Source organism: Notamacropus eugenii, chromosome 2 (assembly GCF_028372415.1).
Source record: "Notamacropus eugenii isolate mMacEug1 chromosome 2, mMacEug1.pri_v2, whole genome shotgun sequence".
NCBI lineage: Eukaryota > Metazoa > Chordata > Mammalia > Diprotodontia > Macropodidae > Notamacropus > Notamacropus eugenii.
The window spans coordinates 506,508,766-506,534,860 of record NC_092873.1 but is presented as its reverse complement, the minus strand read 5'-3'; the positions used below and the strand labels follow the sequence as shown (position 1 = coordinate 506,534,860).

Below are 26,095 nucleotides of genomic sequence, written 5' to 3'. Positions count from 1 at the left end.
AGAGGTCTGTATACAACGTTTGTGGATCTGACCAAGGTCTTTGACACTGCTAATCATGAAGGCTTATGGAAAATTATGTCAGAATTTGGTTGCCTAGAGAAGTTCATCAATATTGTACATTAGTTTCATGATGGCATGTTTGCCCGGGTTCTGGATAGTGGGCAAAGCTCTCGTGCCTTTTCAGTCACCAACGGAGTCAAATAGGACTGTGTGCTTGCTACTATGCTTTTTTAGCATGATGTTTTCAGCCATGTTTTCAAATACTTTCATTGAGGTTAGCTACTGAACTGATGGTAAGTTCTTCAATTTGAAAAGGCTACAAGCCAAGACCAAAGTGGAGGAAGTGTTGGTACTTGATTTTCTGTTTGCAGATGATTGTGCACTCAATGCAGCCTCTGAAGCTGAGATGCAACAAAGTATGGATCAATTCTCTGCTGCCTGTGCTAATTTTGGCCTAGTAATTAACACCAAGGAAACACAGGTGCTCCACCAGCCACCACCACGCCATCCATATGTGGAACCATCAGTTACAGCAGATGGAGTTTTAAATGCTGTGAATAAGTTCACTTACCTTGCTAGTGTACTTTCCAGGGATGTACACATTGACAATGAGGTTGATCCACACATTGCCAGAGCTAGCTCAGCATTTGGGAGGCTCTGAAGAAAAGTCTGGGAGAGAAGAGGTTTTAAACTGACAACCACACTGAAGGTCTACAGACCCATTGTGCTGACCTCATTGTTGTATGCCTGTGAAACATGGATAGCCTACCAGCGCCATGCCAGGAAACTGAATCACTTCCATTTGAATTGTCTTAGGAAGATTCTGAAGATCACCTGACAGGATAGGGTACCAGACACTGAGGTTCTTGCTCAAACTAAAGTGCCAAGCATTCAAGCTATGCTTCAGAGATTGCAACTCTGATGGACTGGCCTCATTGTTTGAATGCAAAATGTACACTTGCCAAAAAGACAGTTTTATGGAGAACTCGCATGGGGCAGGCAATCACATGGTGGTCAGAAGAAGTGATACAAGGACACTCTCAAGGTCTCTCTCAAGAACTTTGGATCTGATTATGGGACATGGGAGATGCTGGCACAGGACCGCTCAGCATGGCGTGCCCACAGAAGAAAAGGTGTTGTGCTCTATGAGCAAAGTAGAATTGAAACAGCACAAAGGAAATGTAGGATGCACAGATTTGGAGTAACCACCCCAGATGTTCACAGGAACTATCTGTGCACAGTCTGTGGTGGAGCATTCTGAGCTCATGTTGGCATGATCAGCCATAGTCATACACACTGAAATCTCACTTTATCATGATGATGTCATTTTGGTCCTCTTCGAGAAGGAAGGATAACAGCCAACCAGCTGTTAGCCAATATACCACATTGCCTCTTTTGATAGAAAGTTAGGGTACCTGGGAACTCAGATATGGCAATAAAATAAGATTTCTTATTACAAATAAAACAAAATGTCTATATAAATAGGAACATATCTTTCCCAAGTAGTTACAATAATTTCTCCCTTTTTGAGGTTCTTGTTTTGAGGGAAAGTGGTCCATGAGGAAAGAGCCCAAGTCTACCTCACCCCTAAGAGTTGAATGGGCCTGTATTGGTGTGGTGGTAACTCTGTGGTTACCCCAGAAGTATTTGTTTAGAGCCAGAACAGCTAAGAGCAAGGACTTTAGTTTAGAAAGATTGTACACAATAGGGACAGATTGTCCAGGCCCAAAGCCTCTTTTGGTGAACAAGAAAGTCATTGCTCTGCTATATGGGCCAGTGATATGTGCACAAACTGAAGTGTTTGTTATGTGCAGGTTTCTAAGCTTCACACATACACACACGCACTCACGCACATACACACACACACAGACACACACACACCCAGGACACACACACCTAGGACACACACACACACCCAGGACACACATATACACACACACACACACACACACACCCAGGACACACACATACACCCAGGGTACTCAGATTTTGTGGTTCTTGAAGTGACCAGATGCATTCCCCTTCAGCCATCACTAAAACTAAACTGTCAGCCCACTCTCACTGCATTGCTTTTTTTCTTGTCCTTGCTTTTTGAACACAGGCTATGCCAATTGGACAACATTTCTTCTCCCTGTGGTCTTTCTTCATTGCCCGATCTTTCCCACTTCTGTCTATCTATTGCTGTCCAGGTCAGCAGGGTCTTGCTGAGCACAATCAGTACCCTGCCTTTGTATAGGAGTGGCCATCAACTTCTGAACAAAGCTCTATGTGCTATGCTTAGAACCTGACTGCTAGGGCATCCAGCATCAGACTTTTCTCCTGGAACAGTGAGGATGTCAGAATTCCTTCGCAGAGCCAAAGAAACAAACTCTTCTCTCTTCAGATCTTTAACTTTGAAGGGATGAAAAAAAAGAATCTGCACAATTACATTTCAACCAAAGGAGAGCCCAGTAGCTCTTTTCTGGAAATAAGTGCTGAAAATACATGACTTTGAGGATGAGGCCAGGGTTTGGGCAATGGCAGCACCTCATGTTGAGATTTTCTAACAAGGATTATCAAATAGGATTAAGTATATTTTGTCTGTATTCCTTTCTGGTGTAGTCCTTTAATATGTTTTCATGACATGTCCACATGCATGTCTGTAATCTGGTACCTGTGAAGAAGCCAGGTAGCTACCAGTGAGTTCCTGTTGGCTCCCGTGGCCATGGATTCCCCTTTACGTCCTGTGTAGCCCATTTCTGGAAACAAGCCCAGAATTTGGAGGAATATGAAAAATCATGGCATAGTGGCTGGAGAGTTAGCAGATTATTCTCTTGATTGATTTGTCAATCCTAAACTCTCTGCTGGCCTCCAGCCTCACATCTCCCGCTGCCCATTAGATCTCTCAGATCGGATGTCTTGTCCTTAACAGTTCCAAAACTGAACTCATTGTTTTTCCTCCCAAGCTCTCCCTTCTTCCAAACTTCCCTATTAATGTCAAGGCACCACTGTCCTCCAGTAACCCAGGCACAAAACCCCAGTGTCCTCCTTGACTACTCACTCCCTACCCCGACCATGTCCAAAGTGCCACCAAGACCTGTCTTTACCATCATAACATCTCTTGGTTACTCCCCTTTCATTTCCCTGACACAGCCACCTCTGTTATTTAAACTCTCATAACCTCATAGCTGGGCTGCTGCAATAACCTCTGATCAGTCCGCCTGCCTCATGTGTTTCCCCATTCCAGTCCATCCAATATCCAGCTGTTAAATTGATCTTCCCAAGGTACAAGTCTGACCCTATCATACCCCTATTCAGTCAACTCCAGTGACTCACTCTTGCTTCCATGATCAAATACAAAGTCCTCTGTTTGGCCCTTTCTGACCTTTCCAGTCTTCTTATACCTTCCATCATTCCCACCCCCATATACGGGGAGGTTAGTGACACTGGCCTCCTTTCTATTCCCTGAACAAAGTGCTCTGTCTCCTAACTATGAGTCTTCTCTCTGGATGTCCCCCATGCCTGGAATGCCTTCCCTTCTCATCTCTGCTTCCTGACTTCCTTTGAGTCTCAGCTAAATCTCACTCCCTACAGGAAACCTTTGTCCATCCCCTTTACTATGATCTGAAATTTGTCTTGCACATCGCCAGTTTGTACATAGTTGTTTGCATGATGCCTCCTTTGGAGTTCTTGAGAGCAGGGACGGTCTTGGCCTTCCTTTGTATCCCCAGTGCTTAGTACATTAGGACTTGGCACATAGTGGACATTTTATAAATGTTAATTAATTGATTGAATGAAAGAGTATTAATAAATGTTGAATGGATGTTATGTAGAGTTGTCATGAGATTAGTACTTCCTCTGCTCAGAAATCCCATCAGGGAAAATGTCATCAGCAAATCCATCTAGCATCATTCCTTCATTTTATCCTTTCATTTGTTTTCCTCATTCAGCATTTATTTTCTGAGCACTTACTTTGTGTAGGGCCTGTCCTTAGTGATGTTGTGGGGCATACACAGGTGAATAGAGCACCAATCCTGCCTGCAGAATTTCATTGCGTGGTGTCACAAGCAACTTGATTATATCTGACAAACTTCTATTTCCCCCCTCTGATTTGCAGTATATCAACTGTGGGAACCTGGAACAACTCCTGGACAGTGACCGACATCTACCCTGGACTGTGAGAGTGAAGCTGGCGTGTGATATAGCTATGGGACTTCGCTACCTTCATTTTAAGGGCATTTTCCATCGGGACCTCACATCTAAGGTACAAAAAGGATGAATCTTTTGAAGGATTGCCCCTGTCTTCTGACTGACAGGCTTGACTGTCTTGTGTCTTCCAGACAAAGTGCTTTATAATGGTCATAGAATCCCAGAGCTGGGTGGAACCTTGGAGTCAATAAATCACTTTAGCCAGCATTAATTAAATGCCTGCTATGTACCAGGTACCATAGCAATTCCCGGGAATACAGAAAGGGCAAAAACAGTTTTGCCCTCAAGGAGTTCTCATTCCAATGGATGAGACAACATGCAAATAGTAGACACATGTAGGATACATGAGGGGAAAATGGAGGTGATATCAGAAGGGATTAGCATTGAGGAGAGGGATTGGGAAAGGATTCTTGGAAAAGGGAGAATTTGAGCTGAGTCTTGAAAAAACCCAGGGAAGCCAGGACATAAAGATTAGGAAGGAAAGCATTCAAGGGGTGGGGGCCAGCCTGAAGTCAGGAGAGAGATGGAGTGTTGGTCAGCTGGAAGGTCATTGTCACTGGGTAAGAGTAAAGTATAAGAAGACAGAAAAGGGGGTGTGTGTGTGTGTATGTGTGTGTGTGTGTGTGTGTGTGTGTGTGTGACTTGGAATGCCAAACAAAGATAAATTTTATATTGATTCTAGGAGGGATTCAGACTCACTGGAGTTGGTTGACTAGGGGGATGAGTGGAACATGGGTTTCAATCGGGAAACACTGGAGGCAGGGAATTTAACCACGAGGCTATTATCTGGTCCAGGCATGAGGTGATGAGGGCCTGCTGCACTAAATAAAGTGGCAGCTATTTCTGGGGAGAGAAGAAGCCATATCTGAGATGCTATGAGAAAAGATAGTAGCTGGTCAAAGAATATACATGGTTTCATAGCCCTTTGGACATAGTTCCAAATCATTCTCCAGAATGATTGGATCAGTTCACAACTCTACCAACAAACAGTTCATTAGTATCTCCATTTTCCCCCATTCCCTCCAACATTTGTCATTTTCTTTTTCTGTCATATTAGCTAATCTGATAGGTATGAGGTGTTTGCATATTGTTGTATCTCCTGTTAGACTATGAGTTTCTTGAGATTAGGGATGGCTTTTTGCATTTCTTTATCTCCCCAACACATAGTTGGCACATACTAGCACATAGTTGGCACTTAATAAGTGCTAATTGACTGACCAGTAGCTGGGGTGAGGTGTGAAGCAGGGAAAGCTTTCTGGGAAAAGTTGTATCAAGATCTTCTTACCAACTTTCAAGATGTAGAGGTAATTGAAGATTCTAGCCAGTGCTCTCTATCTTTCCTCTAAATGAGGCTCTTTTAGCCTAACACGTAGAGCTCACATTCTGATTCTGGAACTCTCATGCCTCACAAATCACAGCCAGCCTCAAGCAGAGAATGACCAAGAATGGCATTCCTCTTTTGAGATTCTTCTCCCTTCCATTTGTCCCAGGCAAAATGGAGGTAACCACAGCACCTAGGTCATGGGGATCAAGTGAAATAATAAAGTGTTTTACAAACCTTAAACCGCTGTCTACCTCCTGACAGTGATAATGATGGTGGTGATGGTGGTGATGGTGATGATAGCATTTTCCCTGAGGCCTGGGATCCCTTAATCCCAGGATCAAGGTCAACAGTAAAGCCTTTTTTCATTCCTCCTTCTGGACCTCTCTCCAGCAGCCTTTGACACTTTCAGTCGTTTATTTCTTCTCAGTATTCTCCTCTCTGTAGGTTATAGTGATGACTCTGTCCTGACTGCTCCTTATCCTCCTTTTCTGAATCTTCATTCAGCTCATGCCTGACTCACATCAGCGTCTTCCTGTCCTCTGTTTTGAGTCCTCTGCGTCTTTCCCCCTTTACTATTCCTCACTTCCTTTAATTCTCATCTCTGTGCCGATAATTCTCAGATCTACTTTATCTAGCCCTCATCTTTCCTAACCTCTCATCTCTTATCTCCAGTTACCTATTGGACATCTCAAACAAAATAGTACAGAGCCATTCTGAACTCCATGTGTCCAAAACTGAACTAATTCCCTTTTCCTTTCTCCCAAACCCCTTTCTAACTTTTCTGTTAATATAAATGGCACCGCTGTCCTTCCAATTATCCAATTCAAAGCCTAGGTATCATTCTTGACTTCACTGTCTCCCAGGATCCAACAGATGCCAAGTCTTGTCAATTTTACCTTCTTAACATCTCTCCTGTACAGCGTCTTCTCTCCTCTAGCATTGCTACCATCTTCATGCAGATACTTATCACTTCACTACTGGACTGTAAAACCACAGTCCTGCCTCAAGTCTCTCCCTAGTCCATCCTCCACTCAGCTGTCATTTTCCTAAAGAACAGGTCTGATCATGGAACTCCTCTATTCAGGGGACTCTGGGAGCTCCCTCTTCCTTCCAGGATCAGTTTAAACTCTCCTGTTTGAATTTGTAAACCCTTCCTGACCTGACCCCTTCCTACATCCAGGTCTTCTGACACTTTTCTCCCTCCACATACTCTTCAATCCCTGGACACTGGCCTCCTGGTTGCTCCTCATACAAGACCCTCCATCTCCTGATTCTGCATAATCACTGTCTACCCTCCACACCTGGAATTCCTCCCTCCTCATTTCTCTCTTTTGATTTCTCTGGCTTCCTTCAGGTCTCGGCAAAAATTCTGCCTTGCACAGGAATCTTTTCCTGCCCCACCTTAATCCTAGTGCCTATCCTCTACTGATTACATTCAGTTTATCCTTTGTGGAACTTGGTTGGACATAGTGTTTGGATATTTGCTCATCCATTATACCGTGAGCTCTCCAAGAGCAGGGATTATGTACTTGCCCTTCTTTGCATCCCCAGCCTTAGCACAGTGCCCAACACATAACTGGTGTGCAGATATTATCTCCTTAACACTCCATGTGTCTAGTCCTGTGCAGAAGACTGGAGGACCCATGAGGGGAAGACTCTCGGCCTACTTTTGGAGACCCGAGTTCATTAGAATGGGATGGAATGAAGTGGACATTATGCTGCACTCTGTCATCTAGATCACAAGGAGAGGTCATACGTGCTGGTGGCCCACAGCAAGCTTTAGCAGGTGTTCAGCAGGTGCGAGTACAGCTGCTGCTTAGTGTCGGCTGCTGCTACAACTGTTTGGGAAATTGTCAGAGACTGATCACCTTAGAAAGATGCAGCATTTTATTTTCTTTGTAACCTCATGGCTGTGATAGTCCCTTGATACGCCCCTTCAGTGACTGAGGCCCAGCCCCCAACCTGTTCTACCTCAGTTCTGCCACTCTGAGCTCTCTTTGGGCTTCTGGTGAGAGCCCCCATCCAATAGCCTTTCTTTGTGTTTTCAGTACTTAGCACAGTGACTGGCTTATGATAGATACTTTATAAGTGCTCATTGTTTTCACTTCTCCCCCAGTTCTGACTTTATGTGGAAGATAAACCAGGGCATATCATATCAGAGTTATTAATAAATATAAATTTCAAGGATCCTGGTTGCTTTGTAGCCCACTGAAATATTAATAACTAAAATTACAGTGCTTTATGGTTTGCAAAATGCCTTAGAAATCTATTATTTGATCCTCACAACAACCATGTGAGGTAGGTTTTATTATTATCATTTTACAGGTGAGGCAACTGAGACTATGAGAGGCGAAGTGACTTGGACAAGAAAGTCTGGGTGTACTCAATAGCTGTGTAAGGGGGCTGGACTCAGTATCCTCTCTGGTCTGATCCAGCTCTAAATCTGCCCAGGGTCATACTCACAGACTTCATAAATATCTAGAGTAAGATTTGAACTCAGTCCTTCCTGAATCCAAGTCTGACATTCAATCTACTCTGTCACTATTTCAGGTAGAGACATGTCAGAGAGGTGAGGAGTCACTTGTTTTACATGACAAAGTGAAAACTAGAACCCAGGATCAGTTAATAAGCAAGCATTGAGTGCCTGCTGTGTACCAGGCACACTTTTAAACATGGGGAGTAGTAGACAAAAACACAAAGTAGACAACAGCTGCTCTGGTGAGCTTAGATTCTATTAAAGGACAGCTCATATATCTCTATGAGTGTGTGTGTGTGTGTGTGTGTGTGTGTGTGTGTGTGTGTGTGTGTGTGAGTATAGACAGTACATATACTTCAGAATGAGCTCCCATCTGAAGGCAGTCCCTGAGCTGAATCCTGAAGAAAGATGCCTTTTAGGAGGCAGAGGTGAGGAAGGGGAGCATTCCCAGTATGAGACCGTCAGTGCAAAGGTGTGGAGGTAAGAGATGGAGTACTGTAATTTGGTAACAGAGGAAATGCCCACTTGGCTGGACAGCAGATTGTGGGAAGGGAAGAGTAGTGTGACAGAGACTTTTCTATTTTATGTTAGAGGCAGTAGGGGGGTACTGGGAGTGGGGGCAGAGCTGACATGTTCAGATATACACAGGAAAAATCACCGGTGCAGCTGAGTGGAAGATGGAGCTTGCAGCTCAGACATCCTCTATGTGATGGCTCCTCCATTCGAATGTAAACTCCTTGAGATCAGGTCCTGTCTTACTTTTCTAGTTGTACTTACAGCTTATCAGAGTGCTTGACATATAATTAATGCTGAATAAATACGTTTTCATTCATTCATTCATTCATTGAAGTTTGGAGAGACTTGAGGCAGACCAATTAGGAGGGTATTGTAATAGTCCAGGTAAGAGGTGATAAGGGGAAGAGCTAGGGGAGTAGGTGGGAGGGTCAGTTGCAAGAGCTGTTGTGCAAATAGAAACAAAGATTTGGCAGCTGATTAGATGTGTGGAGTAAATAAGAGTAAAGAATTCATGATGCCAGCGTTATGAACTTGGGATCCTGGAATGGTGGTGGTGATGTAGTAGATACAGGGAAGTTTGGAAAGGGGGAGAGGGAGATGAAATTAATTCTATTTGGCTCATTTTGAGTTTGAGATGTTTCCAAGACACCCCACAGGCAGCTGGTTATGTGAGGGTCAGGAAAGAGGCTAGGGCTAGATCTACAGAGGTGAGAACATCTCTGTACAGAAACGATGATTCAACCCATCAAAGTACTCTTATTCAGAGGCCAGAGAAAGACCTCTAACATCAATAGGAGGAAAGGATTCCCAGAAACAAGGAATTGTGGGTTGTTCCTTTGCTATGAGGGACCTCTAGGTAGAGCCTGCTTTCATTTTTTACTGTGTACATACTTGTGAGAGAAGATATCACAGACTTTTGAGGGGAATATTTGTTCCAACTTAGTAAATGTTTATCTCCAAAAGCTGCTTACGTCCAGCTGATGAAAGTGTCTCAACTGATCATTTTAAGGAGAAGCACACCAGTGGGGGCTTGAGCACATGTCATTAGCAGATCACCCTGGTGATCACCCCAAAATCCTGAGCCAAGCTCTGGGGACCTGACTTCCTCATTGAGAGTGCAGAGCTTACGTGGCCTGTACATACAAGGCACTGCTGCTGTTGTTGCACAGTTGTTTCAGTTATGTCCTACTCTCTGTGACCCTATTTGGGGTTTTCTTGGCAATACACAAGGTATAAGCAGTATAAATGAAGGATAATCTCAGAGAAAGGCTATCAAATGGGCAGATGAAGAAAGGCCTTCTGTAGAAGGCGTGGTGTGGACTGAGCTTACAGGAAGCCAGGGAAGTGAAGAGGTAGAAGTGAGAAGGGGACAGTGTTCCAGGCATAGGGGACAGCTGGCGCAAAGGTGGGGAGATAGGAAATGGGAGTGATAATGTGTGAGGAGCACAAATAGATCAGGGCAACTCCATCAGTGTAGTGAGAAGACCAGAGATTTAGGAAGGGGCCAGGTATGAGTGCTTTAAAGGATAGATGATTTTATATTTGATCTAGCCCTCATTTTTCAGCCCTTAGCATGGTGCCTGACACACAGTAGGTGCTTATTACGTGCTTGTTTACTGACAGACCAGTCCTGAAGGGATCCCTGATAAGGAGCCACTAGAGTTATTTGTGAGGGTGGAGGAGGGGTAACTTGCTCAGACCTGCACTCTAGAAAAATCATTTTAGTGACTGAATGGAGTATGGATTGGAGTGGGGAGAGACTTGAGGCTAGCAGACCCACCAGCAGTTATTGCAGTAGAGCTGATGAGAGCCTGCACTGGGGTCGGAGGAGGGGAGAGGGCATATTCGAGAGATGTCGAAAAGATAAAATTAACAGGCCTGGGCACCAGATTGGATATGGGAGGTGAGAGGCAGTGTGGAGTTAGGGATGACTCCTACATTGAGAGCCTAAAATAGTGGGAGGAGGGTAGTGCTCTCAACAGTGCTTTAGGTGCCTAAGCTCTAAAATTGTTGGTATTGCTGTGTGTGTGGAACTTAGTTGTATGCATGACTCTCACATCATCTTGGGAAGTGATGGGTATGAATCCCATTGTGCTTTTTAGGAAAGTATTCGAGCAAATGTATGTCTTAAAATCAGCCACGTGCTCCACCAGAGGGCAGACACTTCTATATCTTTGTCTGCATCTCTAGTGCCTTGTACAATGCCTTATCCCTAGAAGGTCCTGTAAGGGCTGTGAATTATTAAGGAGCAAGCTGGCCTCATGGAGCAGTCCCCAAACTAGCTACTGTACACATTTTTCTCTGAGATAATCAACACAGCTGACCTTGGGTTGCTCTGGCCAAGAGTTGCTGGCCCTGCTCCAGAAAGGTTAGTTTTCCTTTTCTTACTGCTCATTTCCTTCTCTGGGCCATATACCCTGCTCATTGGAATAGCTTACTTTTCGTTTTCATGCTGGGATTTATGACTTGGACTGTCGTCTGAGACAGATTTTGCTTCATGAAGAATCACATAAATATGGCAGTTTCAGGTTCCATTGTGTTCATTATAGGCCCCTGGCAACCATGCAGACATAAGGTCTGTCAGACTAAAAGACATGTCAGAGTTGGATCATCTGAAGGGCAGAGTGGGCATGTGTGGGGGCACTTGGGGGAATCTCGAGCTTCTGCAGTGAAATAGATGGAGGTGTAGTTGACCAGAAGACATGACCCAATATGGCCCTTCCCTTTACTGATGTGTGGGTGAGCAAGTTCTTTCACAGGGTCCCAGTTTCCCAGTCTGTAAAATAAGATTAAACTTAGATGGTAACCAGTGTTGCTTCTAATTTCAAATCCTCTGACTATATGAGTTTATCTCCTTATTGGGGCCTTCAGACTAATTCTCAGGAATCAGAAAACCCAGCCCAAAGCTGACTCAGTAATTAATTAGCCAGCCAACTCATTGAATTAGTTATTTTTATTTTCTTTTTTTTTAATTAGTCATTGATAGGAATGTGGACTGGACTGATAATAGCATTGCCCTAGTGAGCTTCCAATGAGGAAGTTCCTTCTATCAATGCAGATTGGGACCTTGTCTTCAGCTCCTGGACTGAGAGAGTTGCCAAAGACATGGAAAAGTTAAGGGGCGTGTGTAGGGCCCCCAGCCAGTGTAGACAGGTCATGATTCAGGGTCATTGTTTGGCCTCAGCTCTTCCCACTAGATGGCAGTCTCTGGTGGCAGGGGCTGTGGCCCCTCCCTTTTGTGTCTCCTTCTAAAAGCCCCCTGAAGACCCTAGCTCAGTGACTCAGTTCCTGGACTGCTGAGAGAATGTGGAGACTTCCTGGGGCTCTGTAACTTGTTTGTACAGCATGGAGCAGGTGCTCCATGAGGGTTTATGGATCTGCCAGATTAGCGTGACCCTACTCCTTGTCCAGGAGAGAAGCCAGGGCTGCCTGGGTCTTCAAGAAATAGAGTTTCTTGCTGGCCAACTCCAGATTTTAGGCAGAATCACTAGTGTTAGTGTGCAGGCTTGGAATGGAAGGCACTGCTTTAAAAGCTATCGGGTTCCTCTTTGTTGCGAGTCTTCAAACCAATGTTAGCTGACCTCTTGTTGGGAATGGTTTCTTCATCATGTCTGGGCTGAACTAAATCTATGCTTGAAGGTGGCTCTTGTTCTTAGAATCTATGAGTCTCTATGCTGGGAAATAAGAAACAGGTGAAGTAGAATCTCAAAATCTCAGAATTCAGGGGAAAAGAGCTCAAAGATTCCCAAGATCTAGAGTTTTGAGGGCTCCAAAAGGTCATTTGACTCAGCCTCCTCCATGTGCAGAGGAGAAAACTGAGTCCCAACAAAGGGGGAGTGGCTTACTTTAAAGCCAGACAGGGAGTAAAGTAACATGATCAGGATTTGAATCCAGGACTCTATATCCAGCATCCTTTTCATTACATTGGGTTTTAAATGAGTAGGACCTGGAAAAGTGAGAAGAGGCTGAGCAGGGGACATGACTAGGCTAGCAGGTGGAAGTGGGTAAAGCCTAGGCACAACGCATCCCTGTAGTGAGTAGGGCATAGGATTGGTGTCCAAGAGGCTGCTATATTTATATGGAGGTCGCAGCAGCCACTATAACTGCCACCCTGCCCCCCAGAAAGCCAGGATGGAGTCTCCATCCTGGATGGGGCCCCTTTGGCGCTTTTCTGAGACCAGATCATTCAGACAACTTATGTTCATGTTTCAGCAGTGGGGCCCCAGGGGCTGTATTCTTTCCAATGGGGCCCTTCTCACTTTTGGCCACTCCTGTGACTGATGGAGGACTCAGGTGGGGGTACTTAGCACTCCTCCTAGGACCCTACTGATTTGCCACCTGCAGCTTCACAGCTCCACTCATATCCCACCTTCATGGGATTTCCCAAGAGTCTTGAGTCCTTTTAGGTTTCTGGGAGAGAAGAGAGAGAGAGAGAGAGAGAGAGAGAGAGAGAGAGAGAGAGAGAGAGAGAGAGAGAGAGAGAGAGAGAGAGTGTGTGTGTGTGTGTGTGTGTGTGTGTGTGTGTGTGTGTGTGTGTGTGTGTGTGTGTGCGCATAAATGGCCCTGTCAGTAATGAGCAGAAGAAACCATTGCTTTTGAAAGCCATTTTCTAAGCCAAGGCAGTTCCTCTGAGACAGACGCCCCTCCGTCCCCCCTCCCCCCACCAGTAGGTGCCTTGGCCCTTTGTTCGCCAGGTCTGTGCCTTTGATGACCTGGACACTACTGGCTCCGTCCCATCCGTTTTATAGAAAAGGGAAGTGATGCACAAGTAAACTCGGGTGCCGGTGCCTGCCCTAGATTACACAGGTGCAAGTGGCAGAACTGGAGTTGGGGTTTCCTGGGTACTTCTGTTAGAACAGCTCCCACAGCACCTCCAAACTCTGCTCAGAGTGTGGAACTCTAACCAAAAAGTTAAAAAATTGGCCCACTGCACCCCCAGGAGAAAAAGGGCCCCTCTGCACAGACATACTGAGAAACTACTCTTGGTGGAAGCAAAGAACTGGAAACTAAAGAGGATGCATGCGAATTGGGGAGCAGATGATGAAATATAAATAGAATGGAATATAATTGTGCTGTAAGAAATGATGAAAAGGATGGTTTCTGAGAAATCTGGGCGAAACTTGTATGAACTGATGCAGAATGAAGGGACCCGAACCCGAAGAACAACGTATACACTGACAATGCGGTGAAATAAACATGGCCTTGGAAATACTCCAGACCTCGAATCCATGCAGTGAGCAGCCACAATTCTAGAGGACCAACAAAGAGTGTTCTTCCCTTCTGGACACAGAGCTGATAGACACGTATTTAGACTTGGCCAATGACCGTGCACATGTGTCTCTAGGATTTAGGGTTTGTTTGTTTTCCTAATAGGGGAAGGGGGGAGGGAGAAAAAAATAGATTTTTATTTATTGAAAAAAATATTTAAAACAACTTTGCTCAAAATATACCTTCATGCTTCCTTTCTAGATACTCTCATCTGCTAAAACCCATTTTACCCCCAAAATTTGCCCTGTGTTTTATTCTATATACATTTTTCAAGACATAGATAGGTGATATGATGGATAAAGTGCTATGCCTAGAGTCAGGAAGGCCTGCGTTCAAATCTGGCCCCAGAAATAGCTTTGTGTCCCTGGAAAAGTCACTTAAACCACTATCTGCCTCAGTTTCCTCAACTGTAAAGTGGGAATAATAACAGACCCTACCTTCTTAGGTTGCTGTGAGGATCAAACAAAATAATATCCACAAAGCACTTAGTGCAGAACCTGGCACATAGTCAGTGCTTAATAAATGCTTTTTTTCTTTCTTCCCTCCTCCCTTCTTCCCTCCCTCCCCCATACCTCTCCCCTTCCCACTCCCTTCCTCCCTCCCTCCCCCATACCTCTCCCCTCCCCACTCCCTTCCTCCCTCCCTCCCCCATACCTCTCCCCTCCCCACTCCCTTCCTCCCTCCCTCCCCCATACCTCTCCCCTTCCCACTCCCTTCCTCCCTCCCTCCCCCATACCTCTCCCCTCCCCACTCCCTTCCTCCCTCCCTCCCCCATACCTCTCCCCTTCCCACTCCCTTCCTCCCTCCCTCCCCCATACCTCTCCCCTCCCCACTCCCTTCCTCCCTCCCTCCCCCATACCTCTCCCCTCCCCACTCCCTTCCTCCCTCCCTCCCCCATACCTCTCCCCTCCCCACTCCCTTCCTCCCTCCCTCCCCCATACCTCTCCCCTCCCCACTCCCTTCCTCCCTCCCTCCCCCATACCTCTCCCCTTCCCACTCCCTTCCTCCCTCCCTCCCCCATACCTCTCCCCTCCCCACTCCCTTCCTCCCTCCCTCCCCCATACCTCTCCCCTCCCCACTCCCTTCCTCCCTCCCTCCCCCATACCTCTCCCCTCCCCACTCCCTTCCTCCCTCCCTCCCCCATACCTCTCCCCTTCCCACTCCCTTCCTCCCTCCCTCCCCCATACCTCTCCCCTCCCCACTCCCTTCCTCCCTCCCTCCCCCATACCTCTCCCCTTCCCACTCCCTTCCTCCCTCCCTCCCCCATACCTCTCCCCTCCCCACTCCCTTCCTCCCTCCCTCCCCCATACCTCTCCCCTCCCCACTCCCTTCCTCCCTCCCTCCCCCATACCTCTCCCCTCCCCACTCCCTTCCTCCCTCCCTCCCCCATACCTCTCCCCTCCCCACTCCCTTCCTCCCTCCCTCCCCCATGCCTCTCCCCTCCCCACTCCCTTCCTCCCTCCCTCCCCCATACCTCTCCCCTCCCCACTCCCTTCCTCCCTCCCTCCCCCATACCTCTCCCCTCCCCACTCCCTTCCTCCTTCCCTCCCCCATACCTCTCCCCTCCCCACTCCCTTCCTCCCTCCCTCCCCCATACCTCTCCCCTCCCCACTCCCTTCCTCCCTCCCTCCCCCATACCTCTCCCCTTCCCACTCCCTTCCTCCCTCCCTCCCCCATACCTCTCCCCTTCCCACTCCCTTCCTCCCTCCCTCCCCCATACCTCTCCCCTCCCCACTCCCTTCCTCCCTCCCTCCCCCATACCTCTCCCCTCCCCACTCCCTTCCTCCCTCCCTCCCCCATACCTCTCCCCTCCCCACTCCCTTCCTCCCTCCCTCCCCCATACCTCTCCCCTCCCCACTCCCTTCCTCCCTCCCTCCCCCATACCTCTCCCCTCCCCACTCCCTTCCTCCCTCCCTCCCCCATACCTCTCCCCTCCCCACTCCCTTCCTCCCCTATACCTCCCCCTCCCTGCCCCTTCCCCCCTTCCTCCCTCCTCCCTTCCTTGCTGTAGGAACTTCTCTAGAATTATTTATTGCAGAAAATTGTCTTAGTGGAGGGAGTTTCCTGTCAGTGGAATCCCGGGTTTGGTCCCATCCCCTATATTTTACACATTCTTATTTGTGTACATATGTTCTTCTCTGATAGAATAGATGCTTCTGGAGGGCAGGAATGGTTTCATTTTTGTGTATTCCTGGCACCAGGCACGTAATAGGAACTCAGTAAATTCTTCTTAGTTGCATGATCACGTCCAGTCTGAGAGATCTTGCAGTCATGGTTTCTTTCCTTGTCTGTAATGGCCTGTGCTACTCTGGGAATTTCTCATCTTTGGGCTGAGCCGAAAAAAAGCTGACTCGGTGGTCTGGGTCAGACCCTCCTAATTCTGAGCTGAAGCCAGGATTTTTCATTCTAGTGGCTTAGCTTGCTTGGGACATTACTTAAGAAGCAGAGAGGTGAGCATTCTGTTCACTTCTGTGGCGTTGGACTGCACTGGGCTGAGGGACACACAAAGATCCTTTTCTATCCCTCCAATCTGTTTGCATAAACAGTGGTTTTAACCCTTCAGCTTTGTAGCCCAGAGACTTCTTTGCCATGAGCCAAGTCTCTCTGGTTGAATATGCCCCCTTGTGGTGACACTCAGTGACTGCCACTCAGAACACCATATGTAGTCAGAGGAGTAAGAATGGCCAGGGTCCCAAGGAGTCATGGAAGGTAGAGTGAGGCTGTGTGCAGGTGGGTGCCATATTTCAGCCATTCTGACTTGGATGAGAAGGATCGGGGTCATTTCCTCTCCATGACCCTTGTCCTGATCCTCCTGCTTTGTGAAAGCTCTTGAGGAGTCCTCTTGACATTGTATGGACACCAATGGAGGATACCAACCGTCAACTCCCTCTACAGGACCCATCTATCTTGTTCTCTAGTCATCCAACTGTCTGATAACATCCTTTATGGCACACTTCTTGTGCTGTTCATGATAGCCTGTTCATTCTCATCACCTGCCTCTCCACTGCCTTCTGGGTGACCTTCAACTTAATTTGTCAGCACTGGTAATCAGTGGCTTACAGCCATAGAGCATCACTGGAAAAACACATCAGACACCAAGGACCCATGATTTTGTGGCTGTAGTAACTCTTGCCACTGAAGCAGATCTCATCCCGCCTGTGTTTGTAGTCTTAAAGAATCGTCTGTGCCTCAGGGAGGCTTATGTGACTTTTTCCTGCTCACACAGCCAGGAAGGGTCAGAAACAGACTTGAACCCAAGTCTCCCTGGCTTGAAGTTCAGAATTCTGCCTCCTCTCTTGTTTGCAGTGAGGCTTTTCATCCCCCCTTCTCCCATTGGTGAGTTCCTCTGACACCTTCCATTGGAGGGGTGCATAGGCCGCCATGCTCCCACCCAGCCTGCCTACCTTCTCTTAGCACTTTCCAGCTCCCTCACTTTGATGTTGTCCTCTCACATTAAAGTGGAAGCTCCTAGAGGGCACGGACTGTTTTTGCTGTTCGCTGTATCCCCACCCATACCACAATACCTGGTGCTTAGTAGGTATTTCATGATGGTTGCTAACTGACAGACTAAAAATACCATGCCATTTCCCAAAATGGGGGGGGGGGGAGCAGCTAGGTGGTACAGTGCATAGAATGCCAGGCTTGCAGTCAGAAAGACTCGTCTTCCTGAGTTCAAATCTGGCCTCAGACACTCATTAGGTATGTGACTCTGACCAAGGCACTTATCCCTGCTTGCCTCAGTTTCCTCATCCATAAAATGAGCTGGAGAAGGAAATGACAAACCAAACTAGTATCTTTGCCAAGCAACCCTGAGTGGGGTCATGAAGAGTCGGGCACGACTGAAACAACTGAACAATAAATTTCCCAAAAGGATTCCAGCCTACTTTCCTTTTTCTGTTCCGTTTCAGGACCCAAGTCATTCTCCACCGTAGGATATGTTCCAAGTCATTGAATATATGATGAGCCCAATTTATAGGTTCTCCATCCAATTGCCTGTCAAAGTCTGACAACAAGCATTCTTCATCCACGTTGTTTTTACTCTGAGCGACTGTGGATCTCAGTTAGGGATCCCAAAGCGGTACAGGGTGCTAGCTGTAGTACAAAGTCATTTGTAGACAGAAAAATATGGAAGATCTTACCCTTCCTGGGAATCTTTTTTCCACTGGGACTCAGACTCACAAGATTTGGAGAGTTGGAAGGGATCTCAGTGTAGAGATCTACAGTGTAGATCACAGAAGGGATCTCAAGTCTAGTTGAACTATGTGTAACCTCTACAGCAGTCTAGACCACTAGGCTCCAACCACTGCTCAAAGGACTTCTGAAGGCAACCCGCTCCACTGTTAGACAGCTCTAATTTATACTTCCTTCTTCTAGCACCCTCTCCACCCAAAGAATTTGCCTTGTATTTATTTTGCATATATTTTTCAAGAGACAGATAGGTGGCACAATAGAGGTCTGGAATTAGGAAGAACTGAATTCAAATTTGACTCCCCAAATAGCCTTTTGACCCAAGCAAGTACTCCCTGACACTGAGCCTGATATTTGCCCTTTTGCACCTTCTACTGCTGGCTCCTGGTTTTGCCATCTGGGGCTAAATAAAGCAAATCTCATCCATCTTCCACATGACAGGTCCTCAGCTCTGTGAAGAGCACTGTCAGATCCTCTGGAGTCTTATCATCTTCAGGCTAAATGTGCTCAGCTCCACCAAGGTTCCTTACCATCCTGGCAGCCCTCCTTAATTGAAGTGCCCAGAACCCAACCCAGAATTCCTGATGAAGACCTGATGAGAGCAGAAGATGGGGCCTTGCTCTCTCTCGGTGCCCCTCAAGATGGCATCAGCTTTTCTGGTTGCTGTATCACTCTGCTGGGTCATGGAGTTAAACTGCTCACTCCAAGGTTACCCGTGGTCTTTTTTAAAATGATATTTTATTTTCCCTCAGTTACCTACAAAAACAATTTTTAAAATTCTTGGGGTTTTTTTTTAAGTTTTGAGTTCCAAATTGTAGCCCTCCCTCCCCTCCCCCCCTCCTCTCCCCTCCCCCCTGCCTGAGATGGTAAGCAATCTGATATAGGTTATATTTGTACAGTCATGTAAGACATTTCCATATTAGTCGTTTTGAGAAAGAAAATGAAAGAAAGCAAGCAAGCTTCAGTCTGCATTCAGACTCCATCAGTTCTTTCTCTGGAGTATGCTTAATCATGAGTCCTTTGGGATTGTTTTGGGACATTGTATTGTTGAGAAGAGCTAAGTCATTCACAGATGATCATCATCCAGCATGGCTATCACTGTTCTCCTGCTTCTGATCTCTGCACTCTGTGTCATCTCCTAGATTTGTTGACCGTTCTCTCCTCCCAGATGCTCCCTCCTCCCCAAATTTTGGTAATGCTGTTCTTTTCTGAGTCTTAGAACCATTCTTTCCTCTGGATCATCATCCCTGGCCTGTCCCCTCTACATGGGTATACTCAAGGGTGTCCCAGGCCGTCTACTTTCTCAGGGATCTCGTCAGTTTCTATGGGTTCAGCTTCTAAGCAGAAAATTCTGGAGATGGATGGATGGATGGATGGATGGATGGGTGGATAGATAGATAGATAGATAGATAGATAGATAGATAGATAGATCCATATAAACATCTCCAGGATGCTTTGCTTAAAAAGTGTGTATATGTATTTCCCTCTTCAGTCTTAGATCACCCACTGGTAGAACTCCCCACTTCATGGGAGGCCTGATTGCTTAGGTTAGTCCTGAACTAAGTCCTAGAGATGAAAGATGAGACACTTTGGTCTTGGTCTGAGTCCTGACGTCTGGCCACAGATTTGCCTAGCACAGTGGAGGGCAGCTGAGCTTTAGCACTGATACGAGAAGTCCTAGCAAAGCCCTGGGAGATGCCAGCAGCACCAGTCATAGTGACTGTCCTGACATGCTTCCCAGCATTGCATATCTCACAGTATCCCTTTACCTGAGCAGGCTACTTCCATGACCTTACACAGACTGACCTGTTGAGACCTTTTTGAGTCCTGATTGCCATCCAATGTGTTGCCCATCCCTACCAGCTTGGCTTCATTGATAGATTTGATAAGCATGCCCTTGATAAAAAATTATCTGCATCACAAGCCAAACACCTCTCTCTACGTACGTCCTAGAACCCTCCCTCCCGGCAGATGCTGGCCCACTGGAGAGTTCCTTTGCGTCCAGCCATTCAGCCAGCTCTGAGTTCACCTAACTTCTGTCATCTAACCCGCTTCTCTCCAACTTGTCCAGAGGATGGTGTGGAAAAACTTTGTCAGTCATCTTCCTGAAGTCCAGGTGGATACTGTGCTGTGCCAGTGGCACCCTGATATAGTCTGGCAATCCTGTTGACAAAAGGAGCGAGGCTACTCTAACTTCCTTTGTCTCAGTGTTCACAAGTCATCCCTTTGATAGTATGTTCTAGAATTTTCCTGGAGATCAAGGTCAAGTCACATCCACAAACATTTTTAAAGCGAACTCTGCCAGCCGCTGTGCGTCTGAATACAGATACCAGAATACAAATATGATCTAAAAGCCAGACAGTCCCAGACTTGAAGGAATTTACATTCTAACAGGGGAAGAGAACACATAAAAAGGATGTGGATGAGGTTGAGGAAAGGGAAATAAATTATGGTACCCTGCCTTGGAGTTGTCTCGGAGGATTCAGAAGCTCAACCTGGAAAGGTCTTTCTCACTGGCCTGGGAGTTCTTTACCTGGAATCCCTGAAGAGATTTCATGGGGTCTTTGAATTTGGATGGGAAAAAAATGCCTCTTTATTTTGATATAATTTATTTCTTTTATGATCCTTTGTGTTTTATTTTATGGATTTAAAAATATTATTTTGAAAAGAGATCCATAAATTTCACCAACCTGCCAAAGAACTCCATGCCACAAAACAGGCTTAAGAAGCATTGGTTTAGAGATCTTACCCTCTTCTTTTTTTTTTGAAAATTGTGGTATTTGCCTTTTCTCTGTCCTATTGTACAGCATCCCCTCTGGTTATTCAAAGATCACTTAGCCCTGTTGAGTAGTCACAGCAGCCAGTCCTTTTGGTTCATTCTGGGCTCTGGGTTGTCTGAGCCTGATGACTCACACTCAGCCAGGGTAATCTGACACTCTTAACCGTCTCCTTTGAGCCTGGGTTTCAAGTCCCTATTGCCCATTTTTGAGCCATCTTTCTGAATTCAGTGGTCAAAGCCCCGGCAGAGAAAGCAGAAGAAGCATCTGAGCTCAATTCAGAAATTCAGGGAACAGGTTGTGCCTTCTCTCCCTGGTCCCTCACCTTTCTTTTGATCATTTTTTAATTCAGCATTTCAAAAAGAAGCCCAGCGATGGAGAGTTGCGGGGGGAGGCGTGGTTACCTTCAAGTCTTACCTGATCTTAATTCTGAGTAAGCAACCCCATAGAAGGTAGAACTGCCAGAAAGTTGTCTCTCTAGCCTCTGCTGGTGGTACAGCTGTCAATACAAACCCATTTAGGACGCTGCGAACATCACGGGCAAAATCTTGACTGGCCCTTGTCCAAAACTGTTATTATAGCAGCATTTAGATATCACTTCAAAGTTTGCAAAACACTTTGCAAATATTATATCATTTTGTCCCCATTTTACAGAGAACACTGAGGCAGACAGAGGTTGCCTGAGTTACTGTGGGTCACACAACTAGTAGGTATCTGAGGCCATATTTATACTCTGGTCTTCCTGACACCAGGTCTAGCGCTCTGTGTACCACACCACCAGCTGCCAACAAATTGTCCTCTGGCTCAAGTACTAGCCAGCTTTATGGCCAGAGGCAATTATTCACTTGTATGACTTATCTCACAATGTTGTTATGAGCCATATGGTTGCTCTGAATATTTGAAGGACATTGAGAAGCTGGAGGCCAGCCAGGATAGGGATAAATCCAGAGGACATACTTGGAGGGGTCTTTTGTGGAAGGAGGGACAAGCTACCTGGTCCCAGGAAGCAATCTCTTCCTGGGAGGGCTACTCCAGAGGCGTGGGCTGCCTCAGCATGTTATCATTTCTGCTTCCCTACTGGGCTTCAAGCAAAGATGAAATGATCCCTTGTCTGCATTTGGTTAGGAAGTATATGTTCAGATCCTGACCATGTTGGATGACCTCTGATGGTTTTCCCAAGTCAGCCTATGACTTGCAGGGTTCCGAAACTGAGCCCAATGTCATCAGTTTTCTGAATTCTCTGCAGCCTTCAGGGCTGCCTCAAATTGCACTGAATTCAGTGTGAAACTGTGTAGGGCCTCCAGGAGGCTCCTGCCCACCCTGGCTAAGCAGAACGGTAGGGAAGCTTCTTGGGTACATATACATTGGGCTACCTCTGGGGTCTGCACAAGGAATGTACCCTGGCCAGCTCTCTTGGGACCATCCCCTCTTTCTCAGAAATACCTGCATTCCCAGAATATATTTCTGCATCATTGAGGTTGGCAGGCTTATGCTCTGTGTGGCATATTTAAACTATGGTTGTGAATTTAGGCAGGCTTACAAGGATGGGCAGGGCAGTACCTTTAGTTAACAGCTCTTCATGGTGCCATAATAATCATGGCTATATTGAGAAAACACTTCATAAGTCATTTGATATAATTTCAGTCGATTATCACAATACCCCTCTACGCTAGATAGTACCAGTGGGCTTTAGTCCAGCTTTATAGGTTTAGAGAGGTTCAAAGTCCTAAGTAAAAGAGCTGGCACTTGAATCCAGGGTTTCCTGATTCCCAAGGCCAGGATTGTCTGCATTCCCCTCTCTGCCTTGAAGCCTTCTTGCTGCCCAGAAGAGCTTAAATGTGCCCAAAGTTATCAGCCCTGTCTGAAGGAGCCCCGTGAAGTTAGCTTGTGGGTAAACAGGAGCCTGCAGGTTCCATCTGAATAGCAATTAGTGGGTAGGAAAGACAAATAAGAGAAACCGATCCCTGGTCCTCTGTCCTAGTGTAAGGACAGGTTCTGGGACAGTGCCCATCATGTGCAAGCTGAGAAATTGTGGTAGAGTCAGAGGGAAGCTGAGTATTCTCCAGGGTGGTTTAAGGTAAGCACAGGAACTTGGATCCTGGATCAATGGGTGCTTTGATTCAAGATAACAAAGAGCTCTGGAGCCCCTGAAGGTAGTCGCTGCTGGCTAAGCTGCCTCACTGAGAAGGGGCATGAAACAACTAAGACTCTAAATCTGGCCTTCAAGGCCAGAGCCTGAGTCCTGGGACTTAGTGTTTTAACTGAGTAAGATAAAGGTCTCTCCTGTGGGATTTAGGGATGATAGAAGAAGAATATAACACTGGGATCAGGGGTGAGCAGGTCTGATTTACTCCCCCCTTCTTGGCAGGCCACCTATGAATGGGGGCATTGAGAGTTCTTAGGAAGGCTGGAGTGGGGCCCACTTCCCTGGCAAGTGGTTAGGGCCATGCCCCCTGGGGGACCAGTGAGCAAGAACTAGGCTCCTAGTTTGGGGTGATGAGAAGTAGAAAACAAGACTGCTGGCTCCTTTTGGGTCAGCAGGAGAAATGGAAACGTGGGCTCCACTGGCAGGTGCCCAGGAAATGTACAGTGTAGCCCAAAGAACCAGCTGGGGTCAGACGGGGCTTCATTGGCCCCAGAATTGACTTCACTGAGTCAGCCATCCTGGCCCCGACTTCCTCAAGGTGAAGGAGAGCTGGGGGTGGGGGAGTAGGCCGGAGGGGAGCCATGGTAGGCGTTTGAACTGGGCTATTTTGGATGTCATTTTTCTTAGGTTGTTTCGGTTATTGCCACAAGTCAGTTGGCAAAATACTTAAGTTCATCTGTGTGCTTAACAAACAGTTCCTCAAATCCAGCTCTGACCATGAGTCTCCTGCTGAAAAGCCTTCATTGGTTCTCCATTGCCCTACTCTCCTCCTCCTGGCACGATCTGTGCTCCCCGCACCTTGACCCTGCCAACATGACGACTCACTATTGCCCATACGTGATGTGGTGTTCCTTCCTCTGCATCTTGTGGCCCGAGATGAGCTTTCTGTCTGCTCCCTGCCCCACTTCACTGGGGGCTTTGTTATGTGTGCACTTTGCTTCCCTAGGCCTTCTGGGCCTTTGCGCTTTGCCTGTCTCATCTTTTTCTATTTCATAGTTGCTATTTGTCCCTGTATCTCTTGTCTACTATTAGACTGTCCGGACCATCTCTGAATCTCTTCCTCCACCCTAGGATCTAGTATTCATCTAAAGCTTGTTAAAGAATAGATGGTTTTTGAGCATTTGCCTACCACATGCAAGGTGCCCTGAAGGCTCTGGGGATGAGTTATGTTCTCTGTTTGTGGGGTGCTCCTGATCTTCTGGCAGATAATAAACCAACTCGGAGAAGAAGACAACAGAGAGGCCCAAGTGTTTTAGGAGCTCAGTGGCCAATGGGATCACATGTGGCTTCATGGAAGAGGCAGCAGTGGGCTCAACAGGAGGGATTGGGAGGCCAGACCTGCAGATTTGGGGAATTGGGAGCAAAGGCCAGGTGATAGGAAAGCACAGGGCATATCTGTTAAGTAAGCAGGCTGCTGTGACTAATTCCCACAAGTACTTAGATTGGAGTGGTGAGAAACATGGACAAGCAAGTTAGGACCAGACCTTGGAGAAAGGCAATGCCCAGCTGGAGCACTGACTTCAGTAGCCAATGGGGAGCTAAGGCAGGCTTCTGCGAATCCTGTAGTAAAAGGACCCCTTCAAAGGCTTCCTGCTCTCAGCACTGGTTCTCTGCTCTCAGGATCAGGGCGCCTGGAGACTTGTCTTGAAATTCCCACTTTCCCCCTTTTTCTCCCTGGGTCTCCAGTGTCCATGTGGAGTCAGAACCATTTCCTGGAAGCCAGGAGCTGTGGCAGGGGGTGGCTGTTTATAGACTCTCCTAGGCTGGGATTGTGAAGGGGCATATGCATAGCCTGGCAACTCAATAGAGACAGTGCAGCAGCTGGACAACCCACATCCCCTCTCTGGGCCTCAGTTTCCTCATATGTAAAATGAGGGGGTTAGACTCAATGGCATCTAAGATCTCTCAGGTCCAATGTCCTGCTCTAACAGTAAGCACCCCAACATACACAGTGGGGCCTAGATCTGCATTCATAAAAGGAAAGCAGCTTTCAGGGGGTTAACAATCACTTCAATCAAGCTCATGTATCATTCCTTTAACCAAGCACATATATCATTCACCTAGTTTAGGGGAGTCAGCACGCTGAACTTAAGAGAAAATACAGAGAAATCAAAAGTCAACAGACATGGCTTCCTCTGCCTGACCATAATTCAACAGACAGGTCCAACTATCTGACCATAGTTACTCGAGAGGGAAGCACTGACATCTGGGTTTTCAAAGGGTGGGTGGGGCCTCCTTAAAGTGTTTCCCAGAGTCGTTGTCTGGCACTCAAACCTTCTTACAAAAACTAAGCCCCCAAGTAAAACCTCACCCTCGGAGTATTTATACACTTTTTAGAGCCAGAGAGCATAACCCTCTGACCCAGTGCCTCAATAGAAAAGCAAACAAAACGAAAGGTACTTGGGACCCTCCTGCAGGACAACTCCCCTAATCAAGCTTCCCACAGTGGGCAGGCCCATCAGTGCGTGGGAAAGATCTTCCTTAATCACATCATTCAGTCAGAGGCACAAAAACAGCAAAAGATCCTAATTTGATTGCCATCACTCCTGTTAGAATGGGGGATGAGGACTGTGTGTTCAAAGGGTCAGATTACACTATCTTGTTTTCTCCTGTTTTTGTAAAATGCAGAACTGCCTGATTAAGAATGAGGAGAACAGTTATTCTGCTGTGGTGGCTGACTTTGGCCTGGCTGAGAAAATTCCTGATTACAGGTAGGTGACCCTTCTGAAGAGAAAGGCTCAGGAGCTGTCCTGGACCTTGGCATTCCTGTCTCTTCCAGGCTAATGCCCAGCCTCCATGCTCCCTATCACTCGCCAGCCAGCCTTTGGGCAGCCCCATGCCTTGCTATGTAACTATCTCTCTCTCTTCCTGCAGTGCAGGAAGTGAGAAGCTGGCAGTGGTGGGCTCACCCTTCTGGATGGCACCAGAGGTTCTCAGAGATGAGCCCTACAATGAGAAGGTGAGTATGAGGGTCCTTGTGTCAGGGGCTAGGGAGGACAGAGGACTCACTGAGCTGATCCCAGGATCTTAGGGAAACAAAGACATTCCTTTCCTGCCATGTAACCTCCTTGCAGGAGCTGGTCCCTGGAGAGGCACAGACCTGAGTTGTGGTCAATATTGGGGCTGTTCAGAAGGGCCTGGTTTGACCTCCATCTTGGGGAATGGTGGGGTTTACTGATGCTTTGCTCTGCCCTTTTTTCTCTGGGTGCCCT

The 26,095-nt window shown here is 46.8% G+C and overlaps 1 protein-coding gene across 2 annotated transcripts in view; it reads left to right on the top strand.

Moving 5' to 3' along the window:
- Positions 1 to 26,095, top strand: part of TESK2 (testis associated actin remodelling kinase 2) — a 141,143-nt gene that overhangs the window by 111,803 nt on the left and 3,245 nt on the right. For both annotated transcript variants that reach the window (XM_072649235.1, XM_072649236.1), the window contains 3 exons: positions 4,097 to 4,243; positions 25,512 to 25,594; positions 25,758 to 25,842. In XM_072649235.1, the coding sequence (XP_072505336.1) occupies positions 4,097 to 4,243; positions 25,512 to 25,594; positions 25,758 to 25,842 (315 nt within the window). The remainder of the gene's footprint in view (positions 1 to 4,096; positions 4,244 to 25,511; positions 25,595 to 25,757; positions 25,843 to 26,095) is intronic.